The following is a 26,643-nucleotide window of genomic DNA, read 5'->3' on the forward strand; positions in this document are numbered from 1 at the left end:
CCCTGCGATTGTCCTTGGAGCGCAGGCTTGGAGGCCCTCATCTGGGACTTTCCCGCTGGCAGCGATGAGCAGGAATTCCTCGTTTCTGCTGTCCCCGAGCTTGGTGATGATCCCAGTCACGGTGCTATCTGGGTCATGCTTGTCTCTGGACCCCCTGGCGTGGCGTGGTCTGGGGTGCTGGTTAGGTGCAGGTGAATTGCATGCTGCACCTCACGCTGCTCGGGTGCCGAGTGAGCCCCCCGTGACCGCGGAGCCCTGGGGGCAAAGGGAGAGGGCCCCCCGGTGGCTCCGGGTAGGTTCGGAGTTCAGCCTCACCACTACCAGCTGTGTGACCTCGGGCCGGCGACCTGGCCCCTCTGAGCCTCGGCATCCGCCGTTCCGCGAGGGCAGCTGGGAGGATGGATGCGGCCGTGCATGTCATCGCTTCGCTCGGTGCCTGGCGGGTAGTCAGCGCTCCAGAAGCGCAGCTGCGGCGATTGGTGTCCTCACGGCCGGCGTGCGTCCCTGGTGCTCACTGATTGTTTTGCTGTCGCAGAAGAAGGGCGTGAAGCGGAAAGCAGACACGACCACGCCCACGACATCAGCCATCACCGCCAGCCGGAGCGAGTCGCCCCCGCCGCTGTCGGACCCCAAGCAGGCCAAGGTGGTGGCGCGGCGGGAGAGCGGGGGCCGCCCCATCAAGCCGCCCAAGAAGGACCTGGAGGACGGCGAGGTGCCCCAGCACGCCGGCAAGAAGGGCAAGCTGTCGGAGCACCTGCGGCACTGTGACAGCATCCTCAAGGAGATGCTGTCCAAGAAGCACGCGGCCTACGCCTGGCCCTTCTACAAGCCGGTGGACGCCGAGGCCCTGGAGCTGCACGACTACCATGACATCATCAAGCACCCCATGGACCTCAGCACCGTCAAGGTACTGGGCGGCGGGCGGCCGGGGCCCCTGTCCCTACCTGGTGGCCCCTGGCCAGGCTGCCTGCTCTGCTGACGTGCTGAGGGCCTGTCAAGGTGCTCATGTTGTCTGCCGGCTCAGGGGCACCCCGGGCGCTGGGGCATTGCTCGGCACCCTGGCCTGCCCCCCAGCGGCAAATACGGCCTCAGGGCTGGCCCCGAGGCCCCGGCTTGGGTCTGGCCGGCTCAGGGAGGAAGGTGTGTTTTGCCTGTTGGTCACTGAATTTGCAGCTTCTTGTCGTCTCTTCCGCTTGAACCCAGTTTCATTATTTCATTTATTTCCTTCCCGTCTCCCATCCCGGTGCGTTTGCGGGTTTCTGTAACGTCAGGCGAGGAGGCCCTCTCAGGTGACCCCCCGCTCACCGGACAGGAGTGGGTCCTGGAGGGGGAGGTGGCAGAGCTGAGAGCGAGAGCCTGGCCTCCCTGTTCCCGTGCCAGGGTCTTCCTGCGCCAGAGGCTCCCCTGGGCTCTTGTGGGTTTTGTTCCAGGTCAGGCCAGTTGAGAATGAACAGAGAGCAGGCTGTGCTGGGCTGCGACGGAGAACTACCCAGGTGACAGCCGTAGCCCCGAGGGCAGCAGACTGGGGCTGGGATTAGCTCCCGCGGGGTCTTCTCTGAGCACGTGCAGGAGGGGTCCCTGAGCCCCCTGTCCAGCTTGGGCCCTGCACACCTGCCCTCCGGAGAGCTGTGAGCCAGCCTGGCTTTGGTCTCTGACGTCCTGAGGAGTACCCCTGGCCGTTGGGCACGTGAAGCCCACCCCCTCCATGAGCCACCCTCGGGGCCCTGGAAAAGTGCCCCCACAAAGGGGAGCGGTTGTTTCCTTCCATCGATGGGGCCTGGGCCTTGAGCTGCTGGTCTCAGTCATTCTGCCTCGTTTCCCAGGAACGCCAGCCTGGGGCAGAATCTCCTTGTGGAGGCCTTCCCGGGCGGTCGTGGATTTCAGGGGCAGGACAGACCAGGCTGTCCAGGCAGTGGTGCTCGTTGAACCGGCTCGAGTCAGGCTGGCCTGGGTGGGGCTCCGCTCTGCCACAGCCCGGCTGGGTGACCAAGCAGCTTCCTCACCGTTTTTGAGCCTCTCGCTAACCTGTGGGGCAGGGTGCTGGCTTCCTCAGACGCATCCTGTGCTGCTGCGGTCCTACCCCCACGGGCAGCGCCGAGCCCAGTAGTGTTTGCTTTTCTTTGGAGGATTTTTTACGTGTGTGAGTAAAACACAAATAGAGAGTCATTGTGAAAACTCAAGCAAAGGAGAGGCAAGTGGAGAGTAGTGCTCATCTCTTCTGGCGTTGCCCCTCGTCCCAGTGAATGTTCCTGATAACAGTTTGGTTATGTCTTTCTGGATCAGCGCCCAGCTCAGACTGGCGCCCTCGCAGCGGGTTTTGACTGTGGGGCGGCAGAAACACGCTCCCAGATGCACGGTCTCTGAGCTGAGCATCTGCATCCTGGGGGCTCTTTCTTCCTGTTTGGGGGTGTGGGGGCCCAGCTCTGGGCTGCCGGCTGCCAGCTGGCCCTCCTCAGCCCCAGCCAGGGCTGTGCTCCCATCTCCTCGTGTCCACACTCCGGCTGTGCCGCCCTCTGCGAGAAGACCTGGTTGGGACTTGGGGAGTTGGGGGTGCAGGCACTGGGCTTTTCAGGGTGGAGAGGGTCTCCTAGGTCTGCTCACACTCTGCTGTTTGCAGCCAGGGAACCCGTGGCTGGGGCAGGTGGCGGCCCCGCCCACAGCTGGTCCTGAAATCCAGGCCTTTGGCTCTTTAGGCCCCGAGCTGGGCTGGCAGAGCTCATGATGCCGAGGAGAGAGGTGTTGCTGACTGTAGTGAGGCTCGTCACACCCTTCTTAACCCCCCAGCACTCTCAGGAGGTGTATGTCCCTGCCCCATTCACGGTGGAGGAAAATGAGGCTCGAAGAGAAAGTGACTCGCCCAAGGCCACACAGCCAGCGAGGGGCAGAGCGGGAAGTGCGCCCAGGCCTGCAGCGGGGCCGAGGCCATGGCAGGGGTGCCGGGGCTCCCCCCAGGCGTTCTCTGTGATGCCTGTGGTGGCCCAGGGGACGGTTGAGGGAGGTGTGTCCCACTGGCACTATGGCGACCCACTCTAGTATTGGGGACCCCGAAGGGACACTGCATGCACGTGGGCTGCTCGGCGCTCCATTTCAGAAATGCCTCGTCATCCGGGAAACACTGAAGACCGACCGACAGAACCGTGCAACTGTCCCTGGTCACCCTGTGTGTGCTTACCTTTGGCCTGTTTGTTCCCAAGCCCCAGGAAAGTGACCAGTGGTCAGATTAGGACCAGAGCCTGAAAATCTCTCCAAAGTCGAAAGGGTCTTGGGTGCCCATTTGTCCTCCCTGGCTGGGCCACCCTGGAGTGGGGAGGCTGTGCTGAGGGCTGGAGCCACGTAGCTCCGGAGCTGTCGGAAGCTCTCTAGGGGACAGGGGAAGGGGGCCGTATCTGAGGCTGGAGACGCTGCAGGTCTTGGAGTCTGACCACAATCAGTCCCTTCATAGAGTCCAAAATTTTGCTCCTCAAATTTGCTCCTTATTCTAGGAGCAAATGGGGCAGGGGGTTGAACTCGAACCCTCCATGTCCTGCTGTAGCAGAGCACGGCCCTCAGGAAAAACGGGCACCCCTCCCCCAACAAGAGGCCCCTGACTGATGAGCTCTCCTCGATCCCGTCCAGGCACGAGGAGCTCGTTCCCTCACTAAGCAGTTTCCCCTCCATCTGCCCCGATTGTCACCTTATTCTTAGCTGCCACCTGGTGGCATCCCTTGCTGGTCACACCTCTGTCCTCCATGTGCAGTGTGCCTGTCGTCTTGCCCCCACCAACCCCACCCTGTCCTATTGGGATGGCCGGGACGATCTGGGGCTTCTCTGAGGGGCTCACTGGCTAACAGCGCCCAGATTCTCATGGAGAAAAAATTCGATGTCTCGTTCCGTGACCCGAGTAGGCCCCCAGAGTTGGTAGAGAGCGACTTTTCCCCAGAAGTTTCTCGTTCCCCCTGGTGCCCCTACCGTCAGGAACTTCAGTGTGTGAAAAATTACCCAGCATGTAGGGTCGGAAGCTTTGGGTGAGGAAGGGGTTAGGTGGTGGCTGCGGGAGGGATTTCTTTTCGAGCATCTATTCCTTCCAACCAGGGCATCTGCCTGTCGGCGGGGTCCCAGATCCTCCCTCCAAGCCCTCGAGCCCCCCTTCCACCCTTTCTCTCTGGGCTCCTGCACACGACGTCTTGGCTGACAGTGGGCATGCTGAGGGTCTGGCGTCTGTTTGGCTGAGGTCTGGGGCACCGGGCGGGGCTCCTGACGCCCTGTCCCTTGTGTGTTACAGAAGAAGATGGACAGCCGAGAGTACCCGGACGCACAGGGCTTTGCAGCCGACATCCGGTTAATGTTCTCCAATTGTTACAAGTACAACCCCCCGGACCACGAGGTGGTGGCCATGGCCAGGAAGCTCCAGGTAACCCGAGGTGCTCTCAGGGGGCGGGGCCTTCTGGGCCCGGGGGGATCACAGCTCAGGGCAGGCACCCAGGGAAGACACAGTCCTCCCAGAGAACACCCAGTCAGGGAAGGCCACGGGGGAGCCTCGTCCACGCAGCACGTTTCTGCTCATCGGCGTCTAAGGTGGGGCCCAGGCGGGAGCGGCAGGGAACACACCCTCCAGGGGCTGGCGCATGTTCTAGCCCAGACGGACGGAGAGGAAGAGAAGGCAGGTGTCCATCCTCCTGCCTTCCTGACGGAAGGTTCCAGCATGTCTCTGTGCCAAGGGGGGGCTTCGTCAGGAACGTGTGAGTGAGGCCTGTGGATGTTGTGTCAGAGGATGGTTGGTTGTGCAGCCTTGTGCTTTCCTGACAACAGAAGCGGATGGTACGTGGGAGAGATTGGGAGAGAAGAGAAGGAAGGGAAGCTCAGGCTAGCCTCCAGCACAGGGACATGCGAGCGTGTGCGCCTGTGTGCGTGATTTTCTGGGTGCTGCCCACGTGTTCCTGTGCGGGTCAGCACGCAGAATCTATTCTTATTTCCCTTCATGCTCGCCTGTGTGGGCTGTCACTTGTATAAATAACAGCTCCAATATTTTCAACGTAACGTAATCAGAGGATTTTCTTTTTGGAAGGAAAAGTAAAAATTGTTGAGTTATACCTGCTGCCAGTAGTTTTTCTTTTTACCGGACCCAGAATGTTTGTTCTATAAGGCGTTCCTAGTCCCTTGCTCAGAACCCTTTTGAAAACCCTGGGAAGCAGCTTGTGGTCTCGTCGGTGATCACGCAGGACCCAGACGAGGAAGGAGGGGGAGGCCTTGCCTGCTGCTGGGTCCTGCTGATGTTCTTGCCGTCCTCCTGCATGGGCCCTCCTGAGGCCTTTCCCAGGCTCTGCCTGCTGCCTGCTGCCCGCTCTGTGTACTGGCTCCCACAGGGGGACATGGCAGAGCAGTCCTGGGGGTCCCAGCACACCCAGAGGAAGCCACCAGGACCCGCAGTTTTATACTGAGACTGCGAGACTGTGCCCGCTGTGTCTTGAAGCCAGAAGGCTTCGTAAAAGGCTGTGCTGTCGTCGCTCTGTGACGTTCCTGGACCTGGTAAATTCCTTAATAAGGAAGCCAGGCAGCACCAGCAGCAAACCGGGCATGCGAGCAGAGTGCCGAGGCCAGTGGCTCATTCTGTTCCTGCAGGAGATGTTTCTCAGCAGTGTGGCCACAGAGGCTGAGAACCTTAATTACTGACGACCGTTTAGTAATTGCACTGTACGTTGTATACATCGAGCTCTGGGTTAGAGCCTAGCACTGAAGCTCCTGATGTCAGTGGCCTTCGAGGCCGTTTGCCGAGAGCAGGCCGAACGGTGGCTCTGCGCCTGAGTGTCCCTCTGAGGATGTCTTCACCCCAGGAGGGGTTCTGGGGGACCAGAACCCAGAGTGGGCTCTCCCGGGAGCTGGCCCCTGATCAGTGGGGTCGCGTCTCATGGGTGTGAGCCGATGTGGATTCCGGTGTATGGGCTTGGCAAAGAGAAGTCTCCCCGCCTGGCCTCGTAGCCACTCATCCCCATCAGAAATGAATCTGGGCCGCCAGGGAGAGGGGACGTTGGCTGCGAGGGCCCGGGTCCTGCTGGGTAGGAGCTGGCAAGGGCTTTCCAAAGCCAGTTTTGACAGGACAAGACTTTTGCCTTTTGAGCCAACTTTTGGACTTAACTCAGAATGAGATGTGATGCTGCAGTAAAATCGTAGAGCAGAGATGGGAAAATGTGAACTGACTCCCAACTCGGTGTCTGGGGGCCCCTGTGAAAGGCCGGAGCTCAAAGGAAGACACTTCAGCTATGTTGTGGTAGAAGGCAGCCTCGCAGAGCCTCAGACCTGGAGGCTGAGAGGATGCACAGATTTGTTACAGGATGCTTACCTGTTTAATAAAGGGAGCTTGCATGCCAGTTCCTAGGAGGCTGCGTCAGTGGCTCTTGGCCCCGTGTCCCCTGCCACTGGACCCACACTCAATGCCTGGAGAGGGAGGGACTGAGAGCAGGCTGGGCCCAGTCTCCTTGTAGGGCCTGACCTTCCGAGCAGCTGGACATCCCAGGGATGCGGGGGGCCACCCTGAGAGAACTGACCTGTGGGCATCCAGGACCTCAGGCAGCCCCTGCTCTCCCACAGGACGTGTTTGAAATGCGGTTTGCCAAGATGCCAGATGAGCCCGTGGAGGCGCCCGCGCTGCCGGCCCCCACGGCCCCCGCAGTGAGCAAGGGCACCGAGAGCAGCCGCAGCAGCGAGGAGAGCTCCTCGGACTCGGGCAGCTCAGACTCGGAGGAGGAGCGGGCCACGAGGCTGGCAGAGCTACAGGAGCAGGTGAGCGCCTGCAGTGGGGCCCGGGGACCACGGGGCCTGAGCAGGGGGCAGAGGCAGGACCACGGCCCGGTCCCGGCCCGGCGCTGGGCCAGCCCGTTGACCCGAGGTTTGCCCTGTTCACTCACACCGCAGCGATCCTTCCCTGCAGTGTCGCTGGGCGGGGAGGGGACCCAGGGCAGGTGTCAGCTCCGAGGGCCCCCTCGGGGGTCCTGCAGGCCTGGGGCCACACGAGCCTGACTTGTGCCGGGATATTCCTGGAGCCCTGGTGGGCCCTGGGTGCCTCACCCTGGTCTAGAAAAGTCTGGCAGGCATGCGCAGAAGCCCCAGCAGTGTGGCCCCAGCAGTCTGTTGCAGTGGGGCGGGTGCAGGCTCCATGGCTCCCACCTCAGCCCCTGACCACCTGTAAACCTGGTGTGCCCACTTTTTTGCTTCTCTCTCCTCATTTACAAAATGGGACTAATGCTCCCTCCACTTGGAGTTTTGATGATGGATTAAGAAAAAGGTAAATTGTTTTCCCCTAGCGTCTGGCAGCCAACAGGTGCTCAGTGTCTGGGGCCTCCGGGCAGGGAGAGGAAAGAGCAGAGTAGAGGGCCCCGCAGTCCAGAGTGGGGCTGGGCGTTTGACCTTGAGCTCAGCCTTGTTAGAGGTGACGCTGCAGGGAAGGTGGCCCTGTGGTGTGGCCCCCAGGCTGCTGCAGAACCATGGCCGGGGTGCGCACGTGGTGCCCCCTCGGCCCCTCCGCCCACGGGAGGCTGGAGATGCGGTTCCTCACTGGACGGGTGCGGCTTGTGGCGGCCCCCCTCACCTCGGGGGTTGCAGAAATGAGAGGTGCGTGAGCACTTAGCACGCCGTCGGGTACGTTTTGGCGCTGGGTCCTTTTAATCCTGTAGACCTGCCGAGTCAGCTCCCCACAGCATCCCCAGAGTAGCTGTCGAAAGTCTCCTTTCATCTGAAAAGTAAAAACTAATAAGAAAAACAGTAGCTCCTATTTATCGAGTCCTTCCTGTGCTACCCGCCCGGGCTGAGCATCTCACCAGGCCCATCTTGTCACCGTGTCCGCCACCTGTGAGCCGGGCACTTCCCCCTCACTCTACCTGGGGAAACCGAGGCCCAGCAGGCCCCGCGACCCTCCTGCGGCACGGGGGTCTTGGGGGGCGGGGCGGGGCTTGGCTGCTGTCCGGCTCCCTGAGGGGCGAGGCCCAGGTGCTCCTGGGTCACCTCCCGCACGGTGTCCCCATGTCCCCCCGGGCCAGCCCCAGGGGAGGCCGCTGAGCCGCCTGCTCTTTTCCAGCTGAAGGCCGTGCACGAGCAGCTGGCCGCCCTGTCTCAGGCCCCAGTGAACAAGCCAAAGAGGAAGAAGGAGAAGAAGGAGAAGGAGAAGAAGAAGAAGGACAAGGAGAAGGACAAGGAGAGACACAGGGCCAAGTCCGAGGACGAGAAGAAGGCCAAGGCGGCCCCGCCCACCAAGCAGGCCGCGCCGAAGAAGGCTCCCGCCAAGAAGGCCAACAGCACGACCACAGCCAGCAGGTGGGCCCCAGCGCCCGGTCCAGCCCTCCGCGAGCCCAGTGCCGCACGTCGTGGGTGCTCGTGTGGCCACGTCCTGGTGACTCGGAGAGTGGGCTGTCACGTGGGAAACAGGGTGGGGGTCCTTCTCTCGTCTGCCTCGTGGGGAGACTGTGGGGACCAAGCGAGGTGTCTGCGGGAGGATTACGGGCTCCAGGGGGTACCACTCAGCTGTCCTTGGGGCTGGCCATTGGAGTGGTCACACCACCTGGCAGAGACCTCAGCATTTCAAGGCTTTGGGGACATTTTCCTGGTCTGGTCCCAGGGGTTGTATTTGGGGGTCATTGGGCCTTGGTGATCTGGGCTCTTGGCACCGTGTTCCTGGCTCGCCTGGTAGGCACAGGGTCGGGTGGTGGACTCATGACTCGGCGCAATTTCAGCTCCCTGGCCCTTCCACCTTCTGACTTAGCTCCTGCTGTGCTCAGGCACTGCCCTCGGGAACGCCTGCCACAGACAGGCAGGGACGACGGGGGAGATGAGGACGGTGGGGAAGGCGCTCAGGGCCGGGGTGCCTCTCCCAGCAAGGAAGAAGAAAGGCTTCCCCGAGGAGGGGGTGACAGCTGCACAGCAGGAAGCTTGGCAGCAGAGGGTCGGCACAGGGTTCCAAGAATCAGGAACAGTGGGTACAAAGCCCTGGAGGCCAGTGCACATGTTCCTCGTGGGAATTAGGACAAGGCTGGCACCTCTGAAGAGCAGAGACTGGGTTGGGAAGAGCAGGGAGAGTTGAGGCCGCCGGGGTTGGCCACCTTCACGGAGGTGTTTGTGTTTTATTCTCTGAGCAAATGAAGGGGCATCAGGAAGCGTGTAAGTGAGGAGAGGGGATTAGTGGGAGGCCAGCGTGGGAGAGAGGAAGCCCCTTTGGAGGTTGTTGTGGTTATGCAGGCAGAGGAGGTCGGTGTGGCCTTGGAGGCAGCAGCAGGTTGCTTTGAGAACCGTTTCAGAGGCAGAAGGGACCAGCCTGGTGCCTGAAAGTAGGAGGAGAAGGAAATGCGGAGCTAGGGGCTGGGCTTTGGCAGCTGGATAGGCAGTGGTGCTATCGAGACTGGGCAGTGGGAATGGTCAGGGCGTCCCCCACTTTCTTCTTCTTTTTGGAGGAGGAGACAGAAGTCAGTTTTTCTTGCACTGTCTCTGGTTTTGGTGTCCGTATAATACTGGCCTCAAAAATGAGTTGGGAAGTGTTCCCTTCTCTTCTGTTTTCTGGAGTAGATTTATAGAATTGGTATTAATTCTTAAATGTTCGATAGAATTCACCAGTGAAATCATCTGGGCCTGGAGTTTTCATTGTTGGGAGGTTTTTAACCATAAATTCAAGTCTTTGAGTAGATATAGGATTAGTCAGGTTATCAGTTTCTTCTTGAGTTTTGGTGGTTTGTGCCTTTCAGATTGTTCCTCGATGTCACCTAAATCGTGGGGTTGGCAGGCACGGGTTGTCGGTGGTGTTCCCTTATCCTTTAAACATCTGTAGGGCCTGCAGTGATGTGTCCTTTCTTTCCTTCCTGATCTTGGTAATTTGTGTCTGTTTCTTGGTGAATCTAGAGAGAGGTTGATCAGTTTTATTGGTCGTTCAACAAACCAGTATTTGATTTCACTGATTTTCCTCTGTTTTCACTTTCTTTCATTTCTGATCTTGTTTTTATGATTTCCTTTTGCTTGCCTTGGACTTAACTTGCTGTCCTTTTTTCTACCTTCTTAAAGTAGAAGCTCAGATTATTGATTTGAGACCTTTTCTAATATAAGCCTCCAATGCTGTGAATGTCCATCTGAGCACTGCTTTAGCTGCACCCCACAAATCTGATATGTGGTGGTTCCTTGATTTTAAAATATTTTCTAATTCCCCTTCAGACTTCCTCTCTGACCGTGGGTTGTTTAGAAGTGTGTTGTTTAATGTCTAAATATTTGGGGATTTTTTTCAGATATTTTTCAGTTATTGAGTTCTAGTTTAATCTCAGTCAGGTCAGAGAACATACTTTGTGTGATTTCAATACTTGTAAATTTGTTAAGATTTATTTTATGGCCCAAAATATGGTCTGTCTTGGTGAGTAGTCCATGTGTGCTTGAAAAGAATGTGTGTTCTGCAGCTGGGTGGAGTGTTGTATAAATGTCAGGAAAAAAAAAATCTTAAAAACCTCAGACAGACAAAGACATGTCAGTTGTGTTAATTTGGTTGATGGTGTTGGGGTCTTCTCTATTCTTGCTGATTTGTTTTGTTGATTACTGAGAAAGAATCTTTAAATTCTCCCACTAGAACTGTGGATTATTCCATTTCCGTTTAGTTCTATCAGATGTTGCTGCATATCTTTTGGAGCTTGGTTTTTAGATGCGCACACATTTGGGATTGTGCTGTCTTCTTGGTCAGTTGACCCTTTGATCGTTTCCAGTGTCCCTCTTTTTCCTGATAGTGTTCCTTTTCTTGAAGTCTACTTTGTCTGATATTGATATAGCTACTGCAGCTTTCTTTAATTGGTGTTTGCGTGGTGTATTTCCCCCATCTTTTAACTCTTAACCTTCCTCTGTCATTATATTTAAAGTAGGGTTTGTGTGGACAGCGTCTGAGTTGGGTCTTGTTTCTTATCCCAATGACCATCTCTTTCTTTTAACTTGTGTGCTTAGACCATTTATATTTAATGTGATTATGATACAGTTAGACTTCGGGCTACCGTCCCCTCGTTTTCTGTCTGTTTTTTATTCCTCTGTCCCCTTTCCTGCCTTCTTTTGGATTATTTGAATACTGAGATCAGTTTTTGACCTGTTGAGTTTGAGGTGCCTGTGGGGCATTGAGGGGAGTTGGCTGGCCATGAAGGTTGTTTCCTGGCCGAGGCCTAGAAACCCCCCAGCTGGGAGCAGCCTCTGCTCTGGCCTCTGGAGCAGGGTCTCCCGTGTCTCTGGTGATATATATGCAGTCCTCAGGCAGTCAGCCTGGCTTCTCTGCCTCAGGACCACTTTGGGTGTGCCCCTTGGTAAGAGAGCCTGGTGGTCCTGGAGAGGAAGAAGGCCAGACAGAACAAGGGGGCAGGGGCTCAGGCTCCACAGGGTCAGGGAGGCAAGGGCTCCATGGGGGTGGAGGGGCAGGGGCTCAGGCTCCACAGGGTTGGGGGGCAGGGGCTCAGGCTCCACGGGGTCGGGGGGCAGGGGCTTAGGCTCCACGGGATCGGGGGGCAAGGGCTCCATGGGGTTGGGTGGCAGAGGCTCAGGCTCCATGGGGGTGGGCAGGGGCTCAGACTTCACAGGGTCAGGGGGCAAGGGCTCCATGAGGGTGGGGGGCAGGGGCTCAGGCTCCACGGGGTCGGGGGGCAAGGGCTCCATGCCACAATGCTCTTTCCCTGCTGCCTCAGACAGCCGAAGAAGGGCGGCAAGCAGGCGTCAGCCTCCTATGACTCGGAGGAGGAGGAGGAGGGCCTGCCCATGAGCTACGACGAGAAGCGCCAGCTCAGCCTGGACATCAACCGGCTGCCTGGGGAGAAGCTGGGCCGGGTGGTGCACATCATCCAGTCCCGGGAGCCCTCGCTCAGGGACTCCAACCCCGACGAGATAGAGATTGACTTTGAGACTCTGAAACCCACCACTTTGCGGGAACTAGAGAGATACGTCAAGTCTTGTTTACAGAAAAAGCAAAGGAAGCCGTTCTGTAAGTTGTCGGGGCAGAGCGTGGTGCTCACGTCCCCCCACCCCGACCCCGTGCCCCCTCGTCACTCCTTCAGTCCCAGGTGGAAAGCCAGGTGGCCCCGGGAGTGGGAGTGGGTCACCGATGCGTGCTCCTCGCCCCTCTTCCTGCCTTGTGCCCTGAGGACAGCTGTCTGTGCTCAGCGGGGGCCGTGGGCTTGGCTGAGACCCGGCTGCAGCCCCTCTCCAGCCAGAGCCCTCCTTCCCCTGCTCTTGGGCAGGGGGGCAGCACATATGTGCCTCGGCCTTCACTAGGGCGGGCAGGCCCCCTGGGCCGGCCGCAGCCTCAGCCATTCAAGGGCCAGTTAAGGTCCTTGCCACACCCTTCCTGAAGCTCCATTAGGGGCCTGGGCTGCAGGTGACCTCTGATGGACCCCTGCCAGGGCAGACCAGTTCCGTTTTGCCTGGGATAGAGGGTCCAGAGGCCTCCAGCACAGACACCGGCCTTGGACCAGGCTCTCCCTGGAAGTCAGTGACTTCTCTGGATGGGAACGTGGCACTGCCTGGGTCAGCGAGTCCTGGGGAGTGAGAGGGAGGGCAGGCCCGAGGTGGCCCCCTGGTGGCAGGAGAACAGGGCAGCAGCCCCGGCCGCCAGGACCACCCAGGGTGCGCATGAGCCTGCGTGTGGCCCTCCTGGGTGCTTGGTGGTCCTCGCTCTGAGGGAGCAGCCGCCTTCTCCTGGATGGAGTGTTGCGTGACCCCCTGCAGTCACGGCACGTGTGACTCTCGGTAAGTCACCCGTGGACTCAGAGGTGGTGGCACTGATGTGCCGGGCAGTGGAGGCCATGCTCCAGGGCCGAGTCTGGGCCTCACTGCTGAGGCCAAGAGCGCCTCAGCCGTGGCGAAGCAGAACCAGGAGTCAGAGGGTCAAGGCTTCAGGTCATGGCTCTGCCCTTCACCCGGGGTGGCGGTGTCACCAAGCCATACATGTCCGTCGTGCACCTGTCTGGGGTGGGAATGATCTGTGTCACCTCAGGAGTTCTATGAGAGTTGAAGAGAAAGGTCCGCTTGTGGCAAAGGCTCAGTACATGCAGGCAGGGTTCTGCATCGTCCTGGTCACTGTGACCCCTCAGGGAGCTGGGGCGTCAGCCCTGTGGCGCCAGGCAAGGGCTGAACCACCAGAAGAGCCAGGGCCATGCCACCGGGAGGCTGCCCCTCTGAGGGCCGTGCGACTCGGCTCCCGGGTGGCCGCCGTCCTTCCTCCGCCCCACCCTGCCATCTCAGCTCCGCCTTCTCCCACAGCGACAAGCGGGAGGAAGCAGGCGGCCAAGTCGAAGGAGGAGTTAGCTCAGGAAAAGAAGAAGGAGTTGGAGAAGCGGCTGCAGGACGTCAGCGGGCAGCTCAGCAACAACAAGAAGCCCGCCAAGAAAGGTAGCTGCTCCCGGCCGCCACCCCGCGGCCCCGCTGCGGCGCTCTGTCCCGGGGAGGGGCAGCGGGAGGGTGGTGGGCGGCAGGACCATGTTGGGGTCTGTGGCTCCACCGCTTAACGTGCGTGTCTCCTTCTGTGAGGCTCCTGACCTCCTGAAACCCCGGTTTCATTATCTGCGAACGGGGGACCAGAACCCAGCCCTGCAGGGGCCGAGCAGATGGCAGGCATGCCTGAAAGCACCATGTGCCAGCACCCCCTGGAGAGGGCTCTTCGGAAGGGGCCAGCTGTGGTCTGTGGGGGCTGGACCCCATGGCAGCGAGCTTTCTGGCTGCCCCCAGGCTGTAACACTAGTTCCCCGCGTGTTAACCCATACCAGGTAGAGGGAGGCTCCGACTCCCAGCCCCCAGGGCCTGTGCTTTGTGGACTGTGGGGTCTTATTTTAGGTGACAGGTGATTTGGTTCCTTGCCTCCCGTCTCTGGATCCTTGTAAGAAAGGGCAAATAGCTTTTTCCTGGCCCCAGGGATGGCGCGGCACAGGTGGTGGTCAGGGTGGGGTCCCATCTCGACGATCATGTAGCAGCCAGGTGCCGCAGCCTTGCCAGGTCCTGCTTGCCCAGTGCCGAGACGGTGCTCGTAACCCTGCCACTCCCACCAAAGGCTGGGAGGGTCCCCAGACATGGCCCCTGGGGGGGCCAGAGCAGGTGGCTGTGTTGTCACTCCTCGAGGCCATGTGACTGAAGGATGTCCTTCTGTGGTCAGCTTCCCTCCACAGCCCATCAGCCCCTCTGAGTAGACGGCACTCATGTCTTCCAGTCTCGGGCAGGCTCACGTAGTGTTGTTGATCTCTGAGCTGTTCTTATACTTCTGACACCAAACATGTGGGGTTTTTCTCACACTGGCTCTTCGATCTCCGGCTCCAGCTGGGCGTCCAGCAGTTCAGTTCAGTTCTGACGCTGTCTATTCAGAGTTAGCGCAGACCCCGCAGGTTAAGGGCTCAGCCCCACAAGACCACCCCCATCTCAGACGCCAGGTGCAGGTCCCCAGCCTCCTGCACCTCTGGCTGACGGGCTATAAATCAGGGGTGCCCACGACCCCCTCCTCAAGTTCGAGAATTTGCTAGAATGGCTCACAGAACTCAGGAAAGCACTTTACTTACTATTATGGCTTATTATAAAGGATACAAATCAGGAACTGCCAAATGGAAGAGACACACAGGGCCAGGTGTGGGGGGTGCAGAGCATCCATGCCCTCTCTGGGCACCACCTTCCCAGACCTACGTATGTTCACCAACCCGGAAGCTCTCCGAATCACGAGTTTTTATAGTGCCCATCTCCAGTGCCCTCCCCTCCTTGAAGTTGGGAGTGGAGGGGCTGAAATTGCCCCTCCAATCTCCTGGTCTTGCTGGTGACCAGCCCCATCCTGTGGCTCTCTGGGGCTGCCACCCTAAGTCGCTCATTGCATAAACTCAGGTGTGATCTAAAGGGGCTCCTTATAAATAACAGAAGACATTCTTATCACTCAGGAGAGTCCAAGGGATTTAGGAGCCCTGTGCCAGGAACGGGGCAAATCCCCCAATCTCATTAATGCAGTAATTCATTTCAACAAATATTTGTTAATATTTTTTAAACAACTGGGCCAAGAAATGGGTGAGTTGTGGCACGTGCTGTGTTGGTGTGAAGCCAGTGGATGTTCTGGAAAAACTTGTGCTGATGAAGGCGTTGCCAGGCGAGGGTGGGTGAGTGGGGTGGGCGCCGCTCACCTGCTGTGTCTCCCCCAGAGAAATCGGGCTCTGCGCCCTCGGGAGGGCCGTCCCGGCTCAGCAGCAGCAGCTCCTCCGAGTCCGGGAGCAGCAGTTCCAGCGGATCCAGCTCCGACAGCAGCGACTCAGAATGAACTCCGGACTTAACGCAGAACAGAACAAAGCCAGTGGGTGTCGCACACGCTGAGACTCTGCAGTGTTCCCTCAATGGTTAATATACTACTTCTGTCCCCTGGTGTGCAGGTTTTCTTTTTAATTCAGTGTTATGGTATCTTCCAGTTTTTGCTTTAATAGGTCAAAGATCTTTTTTTGTGTGCACATGAGACTTTATGAGGAGGTGTGAGTCTGCATAAAGTCTTTTCTTGTTAACTGAGTTCAGTGGCTTGGAGATGGCAACTTCAGATGCTAACCTGGAAACCGTAGAAACACGTGTGAGATGTGATCTGAAGGTTCTTGCAGAATCCCTTTTCTTATGCCCAACCTGGTCTGTAGCTCCAGGAAGAATTGTTTCAAAGGAAACTTCTCTAAAATGGTACTGTATTTGAAAGCTGTCAGCTTTGCAGACAGCTGTTGTCTTTGTCATTTGGGCCCTGAGCTCTGACTCTCGTGTCCGAGGGGTCACCTCTTTCTGCAGGGGCTGAGGACAGACGTGCCTGTGGCGAGGACCAGGGCTTGGCCAGGCGAGGGGTCCTCGTGGCTCCCATCAGAGCTCATGCCGGTGGGGGCGGGCGAGGGTGGGGCGTGGAAGAGAGGACGTTGGGTTTCTCTGATCTTGGTGATGCCACGAGCTCCTGGGAGGGGACACAGTGGCTGCATGTGCAGCGCACAGGTTTCCATACACTGAAACTTTTACCTCAACTTCAAAAAAAAAAAAAAATGAAAAAGAAAACATAAAAAAAAAAAAAACAAAAGGAGACTTTTTTGTAAGGTTCAGCAATTTTCTATGAAAGTCCAGCCCAACGTGTGTCCCCAACTTGTTACCGCTGCCGCTGCTGCACACTCCGGAACCATTTTCCCAATTTCATGTATATATGAATACTTTATTTATTAACATCATTGGTCATTTTTTTTAAAAAAAGAAAAAAAACTGCAAAAGAAATGCATTAACAAACATAGCAGAGATGCAGGCCTCTGAAGCGGTGTGGAGAGCCCCCGACCCCACTCGTGGGGTGACCTCTGACCTCCAGGTGCTAGCTTCTTGCCGGGGCTCAATCATGTCTGCGTGCGCTCGCTCTGCTCCGGGGTTTGTCGGGGGGTTGCTTTTGTTCTTTTCGTGTGTGTATGAAATTCGGAGACTCACAGGTGTAGACGACTTCCAGCTGCAGTGCATTCTGATTTTTTTATTTTGTTGGTTTCATTCTTTTGTATTCACTTCTGGTCTCTTTAGGACTGTTTTAACAGAAATCAATTTAGGGAACCCCAGTTATATAATATAAACTTTGTAATCTGAGAGAAACAAATGTATAGTAAATCTAAGTCTTGATTTTTAACTTTCTATTGTAAAGAATAATAATAATATACAGAGTTTAACAGAAGGTTATGTGCTGGTTCTGTTTTTCCAGAGGCTGCCTGTGGCCTTTGGGCACAGGGCTGCCCCGTACTGCGTGCCCAAGCCCTGAGCATGGTGGCTTCGGCTGCAAATGCCTGGGTCGGCCTTCCAGGCCCCACAAGGGGCACCCTCACCTCCCAGCCCCAGGGGAGAGGCTACGGCCCCCACTGCCCAACGCAGTCTTCCAGCCAGCTGGCAGTGGCCTGGCGGGGCTCTCCCTGGCCTGTCTTCTCTCTCCAGGCCCGGAGGAGCCTCTCGCCCCAGGAGGGTTCCCTCTCTGCAAGCTGCACAGGGCTCCCTGCTCAAGCATTTTCCAGTTAGCACAGAAATGACTGAAGCAGGGCGTTCTCCCAGATGTCCCTGGGAGGGCTTCTCTGAGGTGGGTGCTGGAGGTGGAGCCGCGGGGGGCCGGCCTCTCGTCTGGTGGCGAGTTCTTTCTGCCAGCACTTCTGGACGGATAGCGGGACTAGTCATCAGTACCCTAATAGGTGGCAATTTTTAAAACTCATAAAATCAATTCAGACTCCACCAACCCTTTTGGCTATGGATCCCCTGGTAGATACAGAACTCGGACGAGGCAATGGACGGTGGATTACCATTTTTCTTACTGCTGGTGATTCTGACACTTGGTGAGTTTTGAGCCAGTTTGTTAAACTTTTAATTAAGTTTTGTTTGTAATAAAAATATAAATGGATTTTAAACTTGCCATTTTTTAAAGTTACCCTTGTTTTTCAAAGGTGTTTTCTAAACAGATCTTTAATGGAGTATTTAAACTATGACTTTAAGGAATTAATACACGACGAAATCGACAGGTCTTAAAGCAGGATCTCATTGGCAGTACGGAGCAAGTGCGCATCTGGGTCACGAGCAGACCCCAGGCAGACGGTGCCTGGAGGCAAGGGCTCCGGGGAGCTCCCCTCCAGCTGCGGAGATGGCGAGGGGTACCTGTGTGAGCCGACAGGCGGGGGGACATCTGGCCCTAGAGTGTAGCTCGGCGGGAGCATTGCAGAGCTTTTGGTTATCCGCTGGTTCTGTGTGCGATGTGGATTCTCGAACCGCCTCTGCTCCTTTCATCTGGAAAGAACCCGGCGGCGCTGATGGCTCACGGAGGGCTGGAGGCCACACGAGCAGTTGTGGTCCATTGGTGCTGCGGTTTTTAAGGCTTTCTGTCCAGACTTCAAAACCGATTTCTCTTCCAAGTTTGGGGGGAACCTCCTCAGCCCCTCTCGGTCAGCCTGTGGGTGTTTCCGTTTCCTTTTCTCCGTGTCAGGAAGACAAGCAGAGCTGTTGTAGGGCCAGGAGCTGTGGGGCAGCTCTTCGCGTGCTTTTCTCGAGGGGCAGGGAGCCATGTGTGAAGCCGGCTGGCCTCTCGTGGGGGAGTGGCTTTGACACACTCTACATACGTGACCCCGGGGGCCGAGTCGAGTGTTGACTCAATTCCAGAGACCCTTGCTCACGCTGGGCAGCGTCATCTTGCTTCCAAACTGTAAGATACGTTTTTTTGTTTGTTTTGTTTTTGTTCTTTTGCAACATTCTTGTCTTTTACATTCGCGTGGGAGAAAACACCACCCGCGGTCAAGGATTTGTTCCATCCCGAGTAGCGCTGTTCCTTAATACTGGCGTAACACTTCCAGGAAGGTTTTCTTTTTTATATTTAAAATGTTACTTTTCTGTATGATGTGCATGCAAGTTTACCGTAACTTTTCTTAAACTTTTTAGTGCCGTTTCTAGTATATTCCTGTAAATGTCAGTTACTGAAAATGAGTCCAATGTAAGTAGTTTTAGCTTGTTTATTGCAACGCTGGCCTCAACACAACAGAATAAAAATGGTAGGAAGTACTCTTTGATGTCTCTGGTAATCATGGACCCTTCTCCTGGGGCATTTGTTTTTGTTTTCATAATAAAAGCCAAAAAAAAAAGTGCCTTTTCCTGTGCTTTCTGGGTGGCCCCCAGCCTCTCACCTGCGCGTGGAGACGCTCTGAAGGCAGCCGGGTCTGGAGGTGCCTCACTGGTGCATAACAGGGTGAGCTCCCCATTCTTCACATCCTGAAACTCCTGGCAGGAATACGCAAAGCATCCAACAGAGGTTTTAAAAAGCTGTGGAAGTAGCTGTCCTCAGCTGGGCAGGGAGGCGCCAGGATGTGGGGAGCATCATTCTTTGCCTCCCTGAGGAAGTTAACATCCCCTTTCTTTTCAGCCGGCTGGTTCTCGGGAACAAGCTGCCCTCTCCCTAGAAGCGCAGGTTCCGTCCCTTCCAGTCCTCACTCCTTCATCCTCTCCGGGCACACCCCTTCCCTCCCTGCACCTCGGTCTGTGCTGAGGTGGTTTCCAGACGGGAGGCATCAGATTCTTGTCCAGCTGGCCCAGTGGTCATTTATGCAAAACCACGTCAAACTGGGGTTTACACGCTGAGGTTTTCCACCACTCAGTACGGAACCAAGCCCGTCGTAGAGACGGCGGCAAAACGAATGTGGTGTCGAGACAAACACAAGTTGTGACGCCATGCTGAGAATAGTCCCGCCTGCTTGAGCCAGGCCCTGCAGAGACAGCCTGGGGAAAGGGTCTCGTTGGCCCAAGTCCAGGCCGGATGATACCCCACCCCCAGGCTGTCAGCAGCACCCTCCCCACATCTCCTCTGCACACGGCACCCTCGTCCAGGCTTGCACCCCTCTCTCATCCAGACCCACCACCCCAAGGGCGTCCCCAGCCAGACGCCCGGGCTTCCCTCAGGCAGATGGCGGCTTCCTGCACTCTAAGCAGCTTAGTGCCAGCTGTCCTGCGAGCGAGCAGCCCCGTGCACATCGGTCCCCTGCACGCCGACCTGTGCAGACACCGGGTGGCCAGTGCTCGTCCTCACAGGCGCTGCCTCTGCCCTTAGGGCCGACCCACCCACGACCTGTTCTCGGGTTAGTCGAGGTACGGTGAGCGGCACAGAGACATTGCAGACAAGTCCCTGAAGTTTGCTTTCTCCCAGGCAGGACTTAAATTGAAGAGCTGCGAAGATGCTGACAGAACCTATCTACCGGGCAGTCCCCGTGCCGGGGCTCCTGCACAGGCAAGCCCTTCCTGCAGAGGTCAAGTGCTCTGTGTAGACGGGACGGGTTTCTCTCTTCAGCTCCGGGAGGTGATTCAGCAACTCGAACTTCAAGCCTCCCGGCCTGAGGCAGCAGGCCAGCCGAGGATCCGCGGCGAGGACCAGGCCTCTGGCTGGACGTCCGGGGCACGCGGTCTGACCCGGCAGTTCCGCTTCCAGGACGTTGTTTGCCAACGAACTTGCACAGCTGCAACGAGAACCATGTGGAGTGAAGCCGAGGACACGCTGCGCGCACGGCCACAGAAGGAAGCACCTCTGCCCGACCGTGGGCCCACGCGGGTGCTGCTAGTCAGATGTCACAGCATGATGTAAATGCTCCTCCGTACAGCGGAGCAAGAAGAAACCCGCAGAACCAGATGCACGGTGCAGGGCGCCTCCAGAACTGTGTGGGATTGCACGTGCCGGGCGGCTGTCAGCGGGTGTCCCTCCGGGGGCACTTTTGCTTTGCTTTATGCATGCCTGTGTTGGGATTTTTAGCAATCGTTAGATGTTCCTGTTATTAAAAAAACCCTGAAAGCCAACTTAAGATATTACGAACAAACATAAAAATGAGAGAGTAAAGAAGGAAGGAGAGTCCTAAAGGATATTTATTTAGAAAAGTCAGCTTTGACAAAAGACACTTTCACGTTTGCACAGCCACGCAGACTTTAATGACAGCAGACAGCACACCCTTTTAAAATGACTCACAAACACTGCCCACACAGGTGGGCCGAGGCTGCCTGTGCCCGGTAATGACCAACACACATCAAACCCTGCAGATGGCGGGGAGGGGCGGCCTCGGAGCACAGAGAGGCAAGGGCTCGAAGGTCAGTGGAGAACCTGCCTTCTTCAGCCACGTGATAAATCTGAAATCACTGTAAGCGAATGATGAGGGACTTAAAAGTAAGTTTTGGTTTCCTGAATGCTGCTTGGATGCACCTGACCACAAGCCTCGAGTACCTGGAATCTACTGGGGAAGCTACCACAATGCATTACACATGATGAGTGTTTTGGTAACTAGACTCAAAATGCAAGTGCAGCCAAGTTCCTGTTGAAATGCTGCTGCCACCACCCATTTCAGTTAAATCCATCCCAGTCCCGCAGTGGATTTCCGACCACACACGATGCGAAGTCCTTCACCTTTTTCTACATCTGACCCATTCCTTACCAGGCAGAAGTGGATACCAAAATCAACCTAGAAAAATCTGAAAAGGTTGTTTGTAACCAGGGTGTCCCTCTTGCTTGATGTATTTGGAAGCGCTACAGAAAACAGCATGTGGCAGTGCCCCGGGCTGGGCCGGGCCTGCAGCGCCTGGAGAATGAGAACGGAGTTCAGAAGCCACATCTGTACAAGTCACACCGATGCTGTGCGGAGGGCTCAGGAGCCCTTTCTGGGGTTCTTGGGTTCTTACAGCACAGCTTGGTCTTCACCGTCACTATTCAGTCTTCCAGTAAGGCCTGGAAATCAGCAAGACGGCTGCACGAAGCACAGGCCTGTTTTCCTCACAGCTTGGCGCCTGGGCCCTGGTTTTCACACTGGAATTACATAATTGTGCAAAACTTGGAGCGGCCCGTGTCCCGGGAGACCTCCAGCTTGTTTCTGTCCCGGACTAGGATGGCCTCATTTCCATATTGTGAGTACCACATGCTTCGGCTCCTGCTCAGGTACGTCCCAGGCGGCACGGATTCCAACTTCTGCTGCTGCTGTTGCCAGATGAGCAGGGAGGTGTCCCTGTACCGCAGCCGGGCATAGCCTTCAGACAGGGCTTTCTCTGCCAGCGGGACGCGGCCGCTCATCCCTGGCGGGAACCTCCCCTCCCCTGGGCTCCTGCACTCGCGGCCTCTGAGTCAATCCTCCTGTCGTGCAGACTGCTGCCAACTGCTCTGCACTAAATGCACAGATGAACAAGTTCCCCAGCTGTCGGGTTGGAGGATTCCCTATTTAACTTGAAGGGAGAAATGAGGAATTGGGGCCATTTGTAGGCAACATCCTTAGGAGGCTTGTATTGCAAGGAAACTTGAGAGGAGCCTCTGAGCATTCTGAAAAGACACCTAAGAACCACGTGAGACAGCAAGTCAGAGTGGCGCCCTGGCCGCAGTGTTTCCTGGTAACAGTTGTATGCACTTTACTAGGTGAGGAGTTGACAGAGATGAGGCACCCACCTCAGGGGGGCTCATCAGGTGTCCACTGTGATTCTGACACCATGGCTTGGACTGCTTAACTTGAAAAGACGTGTCCAGTGTCCTGAATGAAAGGACATTGTCCAATGAGACAGAAACTGACAGAAGCTCCTACACGGCCCCACACTGCTGTGTGCCTGGGTCAGCTTTCAGTCCAGCAGGGGTGTTCTGATATATGTCGGGTTTGGAACTAGCGTTTGTTCAGTTCTTTTTTCCTGGCTAATCTCCAGCTCCTCCCCAAGGTGCTGCTACAAAGAAATGAACATGCAGTCAGGTGGGGGGAGAAAAAGGCCCCAGCACAATGGCAGGTTTTATGGCACAGAATCTTTCTTAACTCTGGATCAGCGAGTTAAACCAAGCTACCCACACAGCTCACTGTTTCACTCATGCTCAGTGATCCAGACTGTGAGCCTAATCCTGGTTCTGTTAGCTAAGGCGGTCATCCTGGGAAACCCACTTGTTGGAGCGTTAGTGTCTATATCAGTGTAATAAATCCTAAGAAATAAATCCAAAAGAGGCACAGGATCCCGGGGACTGCTCCCAGACAAGCCCTGACCTGGGAGGGCTCTGCCTAGGCTGCGCATGCTGGGGACGGCCTGGTACTCACTCAGCCACCAGCGCCTTCTTTCTGCTCCAGGCATCCAGGAGGCCCCTGGACCAGAAAGGAAAATGACTCAGGTGAAAACCAAACAGGGAAGCATCCACACCCCCCAAATGCTTTCCAGCCATGGAAATTCATTTTTACTTCTGTATGGCTGGTGTCCCAGTGACCTCATTGGTGGCTGCCACTAAGTCCCTCATCGCCCCGGGCGGCACCCTGGATCCCCCCATGGCACGTCCCCATTGCCTCCCCAGCATCCTGGGTACTCCTCCTGCCCGACCCGCGTCCCCCCGTCGCCTGCCCGCTCCCCCATCCCCCCATGGCACGTCGCCATTGCCTCCCCAGCATCCTGGGTACCCCTCCTGCCCGACCCGCGTCCCCCCGTCGCCCGCCCGCTCCCCCCATCCCCCCATGGCACGTCCCCATTGCCTCCCCAGCATCCTGGGTACCCCTCCTGCCCGACCCGCGTCCCCGGTCGCTCCCCCCATGCCCCCCATGGCACGTCGCCATTGCCTCCCCAGCATCCTGGGTACCCCTCCTGCCCGACCCGCGTCCCCGGTCGCTCCCCCCATGCCCCCCATGGCACGTCGCCATTGCCTCCCCAGCATCCTGGGTACCCCTCCTGCCCGACCCGCGTCCCCGGTCGCTCCCCCCATGCCCCCCATGGCACGTCGCCATTGCCTCCCCAGCATCCTGGGTACCTCTCCTGCCCGACCCGCGTCCCCTCGTCGCCCGCCCGCTCCCCCCATCCCCCCATGGCACGTCCCCATTGCCTCCCCAGCATCCTGGGTACCCCTCCTGCCCGACCCGCGTTCTCCCGTCGCCCGCCCGCTCCCCCCATCCCCCCAAGGCACGTCGCCATTGCCTCCCCAGCATCCTGGGTACCCCTCCTGCCCGACCCGCGTCCCCCATCCCCGCACCGCTCCATGGGTCCCCCTAACACCTGGCCGGCCCTCGCCCCGCCCCCATCGCTGCCCCGCGCCCCGCGCCCGCCCCCGTCACCCGCGCGCGGGGCCTCCGGGACGCGCGGGCCGCCGGGCGCGTAGGCCGAGGCGGCGCCAGTTGGCTGCGGGGCCGCGTCTCCATGGCAGCGCCGCAGGCATGCCGAGCCGAGCGCCGAGGCCGGGCAGGCCGGCGCGACGAGCCGGAGCCATCGATCGCCCCGCGGGGCGGGGCCGGAGCGCGGCCTCGGGGCCCCGGAGCTGGGGGCGCGGCGCGACCGGCGTGGTGTCCTCCGCCCGCTATCGTTGCCCCTAGCACTTTATTGACGGTAGTTCTGTATTGCTGCTTGTGTGCTTCTGCCCTGCTGTTGCTGTTGCTATTGGCATTTTTACCCCTAGTAATCGATTCGATTATTTTTAATAATTTAATTTGTCGCGGGCATCCTCTCTCAAAAATAGGTCTCGAATTCACCCATGTCACCCAGCCGGGCCAGCTGCCCGTGCTGCAGTGAAAATTAGGTCTGTGTCCTTCCGCACCCACCTCCAATCATGCTCCAATAATACTCTCATTTGGCGTCTGTCGTTTTTCTCACTGAAGTTTCGTTTTCACGGTTTCCCCCAATGCCAATTAAGAAAATCGACGTAATGGGCTTCCACAGAACACTGAACCCACAACTGTAGAATGCACATTCCATACAAGGACACAGAACATTTACAAAAGTTGACTGTATGCCAGACGGTAAATCTATTTCAGCACATTTCAAAGTATTGAAATCATACATAAACAGGGTCATAGGAAAAATGGTCTATAAAACAACAATAAAAAGATAACTAGAAGAAAACCCACATATTTGATCATTTCTAAATTTCTCATGGGTGGAAGAGTACCCACACAATACAAATTTTAAAATATTTTAATTGAGGGGCCAGCCGAGTGGCTTAGTGGTTAGGTTGTGTGTTCCACTTCATCGCCCAGAGTTCCCGGGATAGGATCCTGGGCACAGACATACTCACTGCTCATCAAGCCATGCTGAGGCCGCATCCCGTATAGAAGAGCTACAACTCTACAACTATGATACACAACTATGTACTGGGGCTTTGGGGAGGAAAAAAAGAAAAAACAAAGAGGAAGATTGGCAACAGATGTTAGCGCAGGGCCAGTCTTCCTCAAAACAAAGAAAATTTTTAATTTAATGATGATAAAAACACAGCATATCAAAACTTGTGGGATGCAGTTAAAATCATGCCTGGGGGGAATTTACAGCCTTAAATGCATATATTACAAAATATGCACATATACGGTGTATATGTGGGGTATACGGAACTCTCTGGACTATCTGTACTATTGCTATTTTTCTGTAGATCTAAAACTGTCCTAAATTAAAATTAAAAAGCTTATTTAGGGGAGCTGGCCCAGTGGCATAGTGGTTAAGTTCGCTGGCTCTGCTTCTGCATCCACGGGTTCGGATCCCGGGCATGGACCTACACCACTCATCAAGCCATGCTGGTGGCGTGACCTACATACAAAATAGGGGTAGGTGGGCACAGATGTTAGCTGAGAGCCAGTCTTCCTCACATGCACACACACAAAAAGCTTCTTTAAAAATAAGTGCAAAGGAAGTCACAGAGGTGAGAAGAAATTTGGGGTACATATCATTTATAAGACACCTAGTTAAGGAAGGCAGAAATCACACCAATGATTTGATCAGAAAGAAATTACTAGAAGGAATTGTTCACTAGGTACCAAGTTGTTGACTAGGTAACTTGTAGGATAAAATAAGAACTCTAAAATATCTCAGAGGTAGCAACTGCAGGAAGCCACCACCTACCCTCTCAAGGGCTAAAACGGAAGAGAAGAGCATGGAATTATGAAACCTTATAGACTTAGAGGAGGGACACCATAGAGCGGAAACTCAGACTTTTGAGGAGGGGGTGCTGGCCATTGGAGCTGGTGTCTGCACTAAGAATAAGGTCCCAGGCCCTGAGGAGGGGGCGCCAGCCAGCTGCAATGTGATAAAGTGGATTATGCAGTTGTTGGAAAAAATGGAGACTGGATTCAGCCACTGCTTCAGGAAGAAAACATGAAGAATTATTGTTGAGGGAACTGCAAACTAACAGGAAGCCGGCAGGAAGCAGCGAGACGCTGGCAAAGGGAAAATGAGGTTTGCAGAGTCCGGGTACCTGCCTCACAAAGCAGAATATGGCAAGAAGGTCATAAATGGCACCATCCTCTCATTTGTTCACCCAGCTTCCGTACATACATTTCTACAGATGTTTGAACTTCCATATAACAAAAGCAAGACAAAAAACCTAACTCTACTCTCCTGCCTAACAAGGTGCAGTTACCTTTCCTGCAAGAGCCAGTCTCACCCTCTCCAGGATGGGAGGAGATGCAAGGTCCCACCAGGCACTGTATCCTTTTCAGGCTGTTAATTACCCTTCACATTCAGTCTCCTTCTGTCTGAATATTCTTTTACCTGAAACTAAATTGCAAAGTGAACTTCCAACAAAACTAACTGAAAATAATAAGGGGAATGAGGAGATAAAAGGTATAGCTAGATACAAATATAGACACACTTGTCAGACAGGGCGTATGGAGAGCTGTAACCTTCCCTGTTCTGTAACAGGCACAAACCTTTCCTTTGCCCTCAGCAGGATCTCAGCTGGTCAAGGTTTCTTTTAACTAGTGGGGTCACTTTTACCGTCATTCCTGAAGGGCATTAACCGTCAATTATCCTGTCATTTATTTATTTATGGTTGCTGTCGTTTTCCATTAACTCTTACTATTGGTGGTAGAAATACTAATATGGACCTGGGATAATCCCCTGGGTTCCAGACATAGTTCTTCCTGCCCTCCAGGTGAAGCGACAACTCACCTTCTCCTTGGCAACAGGGATCCAGCACCTCAACCAGCAAGGGAACCAACTTCTGAGTGTTTTGACTCGCCGGTGTGAGGAGCACCAGATTTCCAGGTGGCAGTCTGATCTTACGAATCAAAGGGGCCATTGTCGGGTTCTCTGGTGGACCCATTCCTCCCTCGAGAACCAAGACTTCTAAGCCATCAGAGCTCAAAGATGTGGGGCAGGATTAAAACTGTTATGAGACATTGTCGCAAGTCAAGAGGAGCCACCCTACTTTCGCCTGCTGGTCCCTGGACACCTGTAGGCTGGCCGTGGGGGAGACAGCACCAT

At 56.1% G+C, this 26,643-nt stretch overlaps 2 protein-coding genes across 4 annotated transcripts in view; one reads left to right on the forward strand and one right to left on the reverse strand.

Moving 5' to 3' along the window:
• Window positions 1-17,357, forward strand: part of BRD3 (bromodomain containing 3) — a 38,010-nt gene extending 20,653 nt beyond the window's left edge. Inside the window, exons 6-12 of the mRNA XM_087418833.1 lie at window positions 536-907; window positions 4,262-4,390; window positions 6,565-6,756; window positions 8,048-8,283; window positions 11,652-11,944; window positions 13,222-13,350; window positions 15,126-17,357. Of these exons, the coding sequence (XP_087274959.1) occupies window positions 536-907; window positions 4,262-4,390; window positions 6,565-6,756; window positions 8,048-8,283; window positions 11,652-11,944; window positions 13,222-13,350; window positions 15,126-15,241 (1,467 nt within the window). The 3' untranslated portion in view covers window positions 15,242-17,357. The remainder of the gene's footprint in view (window positions 1-535; window positions 908-4,261; window positions 4,391-6,564; window positions 6,757-8,047; window positions 8,284-11,651; window positions 11,945-13,221; window positions 13,351-15,125) is intronic.
• Window positions 17,358-20,319: 2,962 nt separating this feature from the next.
• On the reverse strand, window positions 20,320-23,532 carry BRD3OS (BRD3 opposite strand). 3 transcript variants are annotated; one of them, XM_087418835.1, is made up of 3 exons: window positions 23,514-23,532; window positions 22,518-22,562; window positions 20,320-22,158 (listed from the first exon to the last, which is right to left on the reverse strand). In XM_087418835.1, exon 3 carries the CDS (start codon window positions 21,524-21,526, stop codon window positions 21,272-21,274), a length of 255 nt encoding a protein of 84 aa, XP_087274961.1. In that variant the 5' UTR covers window positions 21,527-22,158; window positions 22,518-22,562; window positions 23,514-23,532; the 3' UTR covers window positions 20,320-21,271. The 3 variants fall into 3 exon arrangements, with proteins under 3 accessions (XP_087274961.1, XP_087274962.1, XP_087274960.1); XM_087418836.1 differs by lacking the exon at window positions 23,514-23,532 and having other exon boundaries at window positions 20,320-22,155; window positions 22,518-22,751; XM_087418834.1 differs by lacking the exon at window positions 23,514-23,532 and having other exon boundaries at window positions 22,518-22,751.
• Window positions 23,533-26,643: the final 3,111 nt, after the last annotated feature.

The sequence above is a fragment of the Ceratotherium simum genome, chromosome 29 (genome assembly GCF_057802395.1).
Source record: "Ceratotherium simum simum isolate JZ-2026a chromosome 29, ASM5780239v1, whole genome shotgun sequence".
In the NCBI taxonomy this organism is placed as follows: Eukaryota; Metazoa; Chordata; class Mammalia; order Perissodactyla; family Rhinocerotidae; genus Ceratotherium; species Ceratotherium simum.

Bases quoted from the DNA above. Each gene is read 5' to 3' on its own strand.
- BRD3OS (XM_087418835.1), bottom strand. From the start codon at position 21,526: ATGAGCGGCCGCGTCCCGCTGGCAGAGAAAGCCCTGTCTGAAGGCTAT.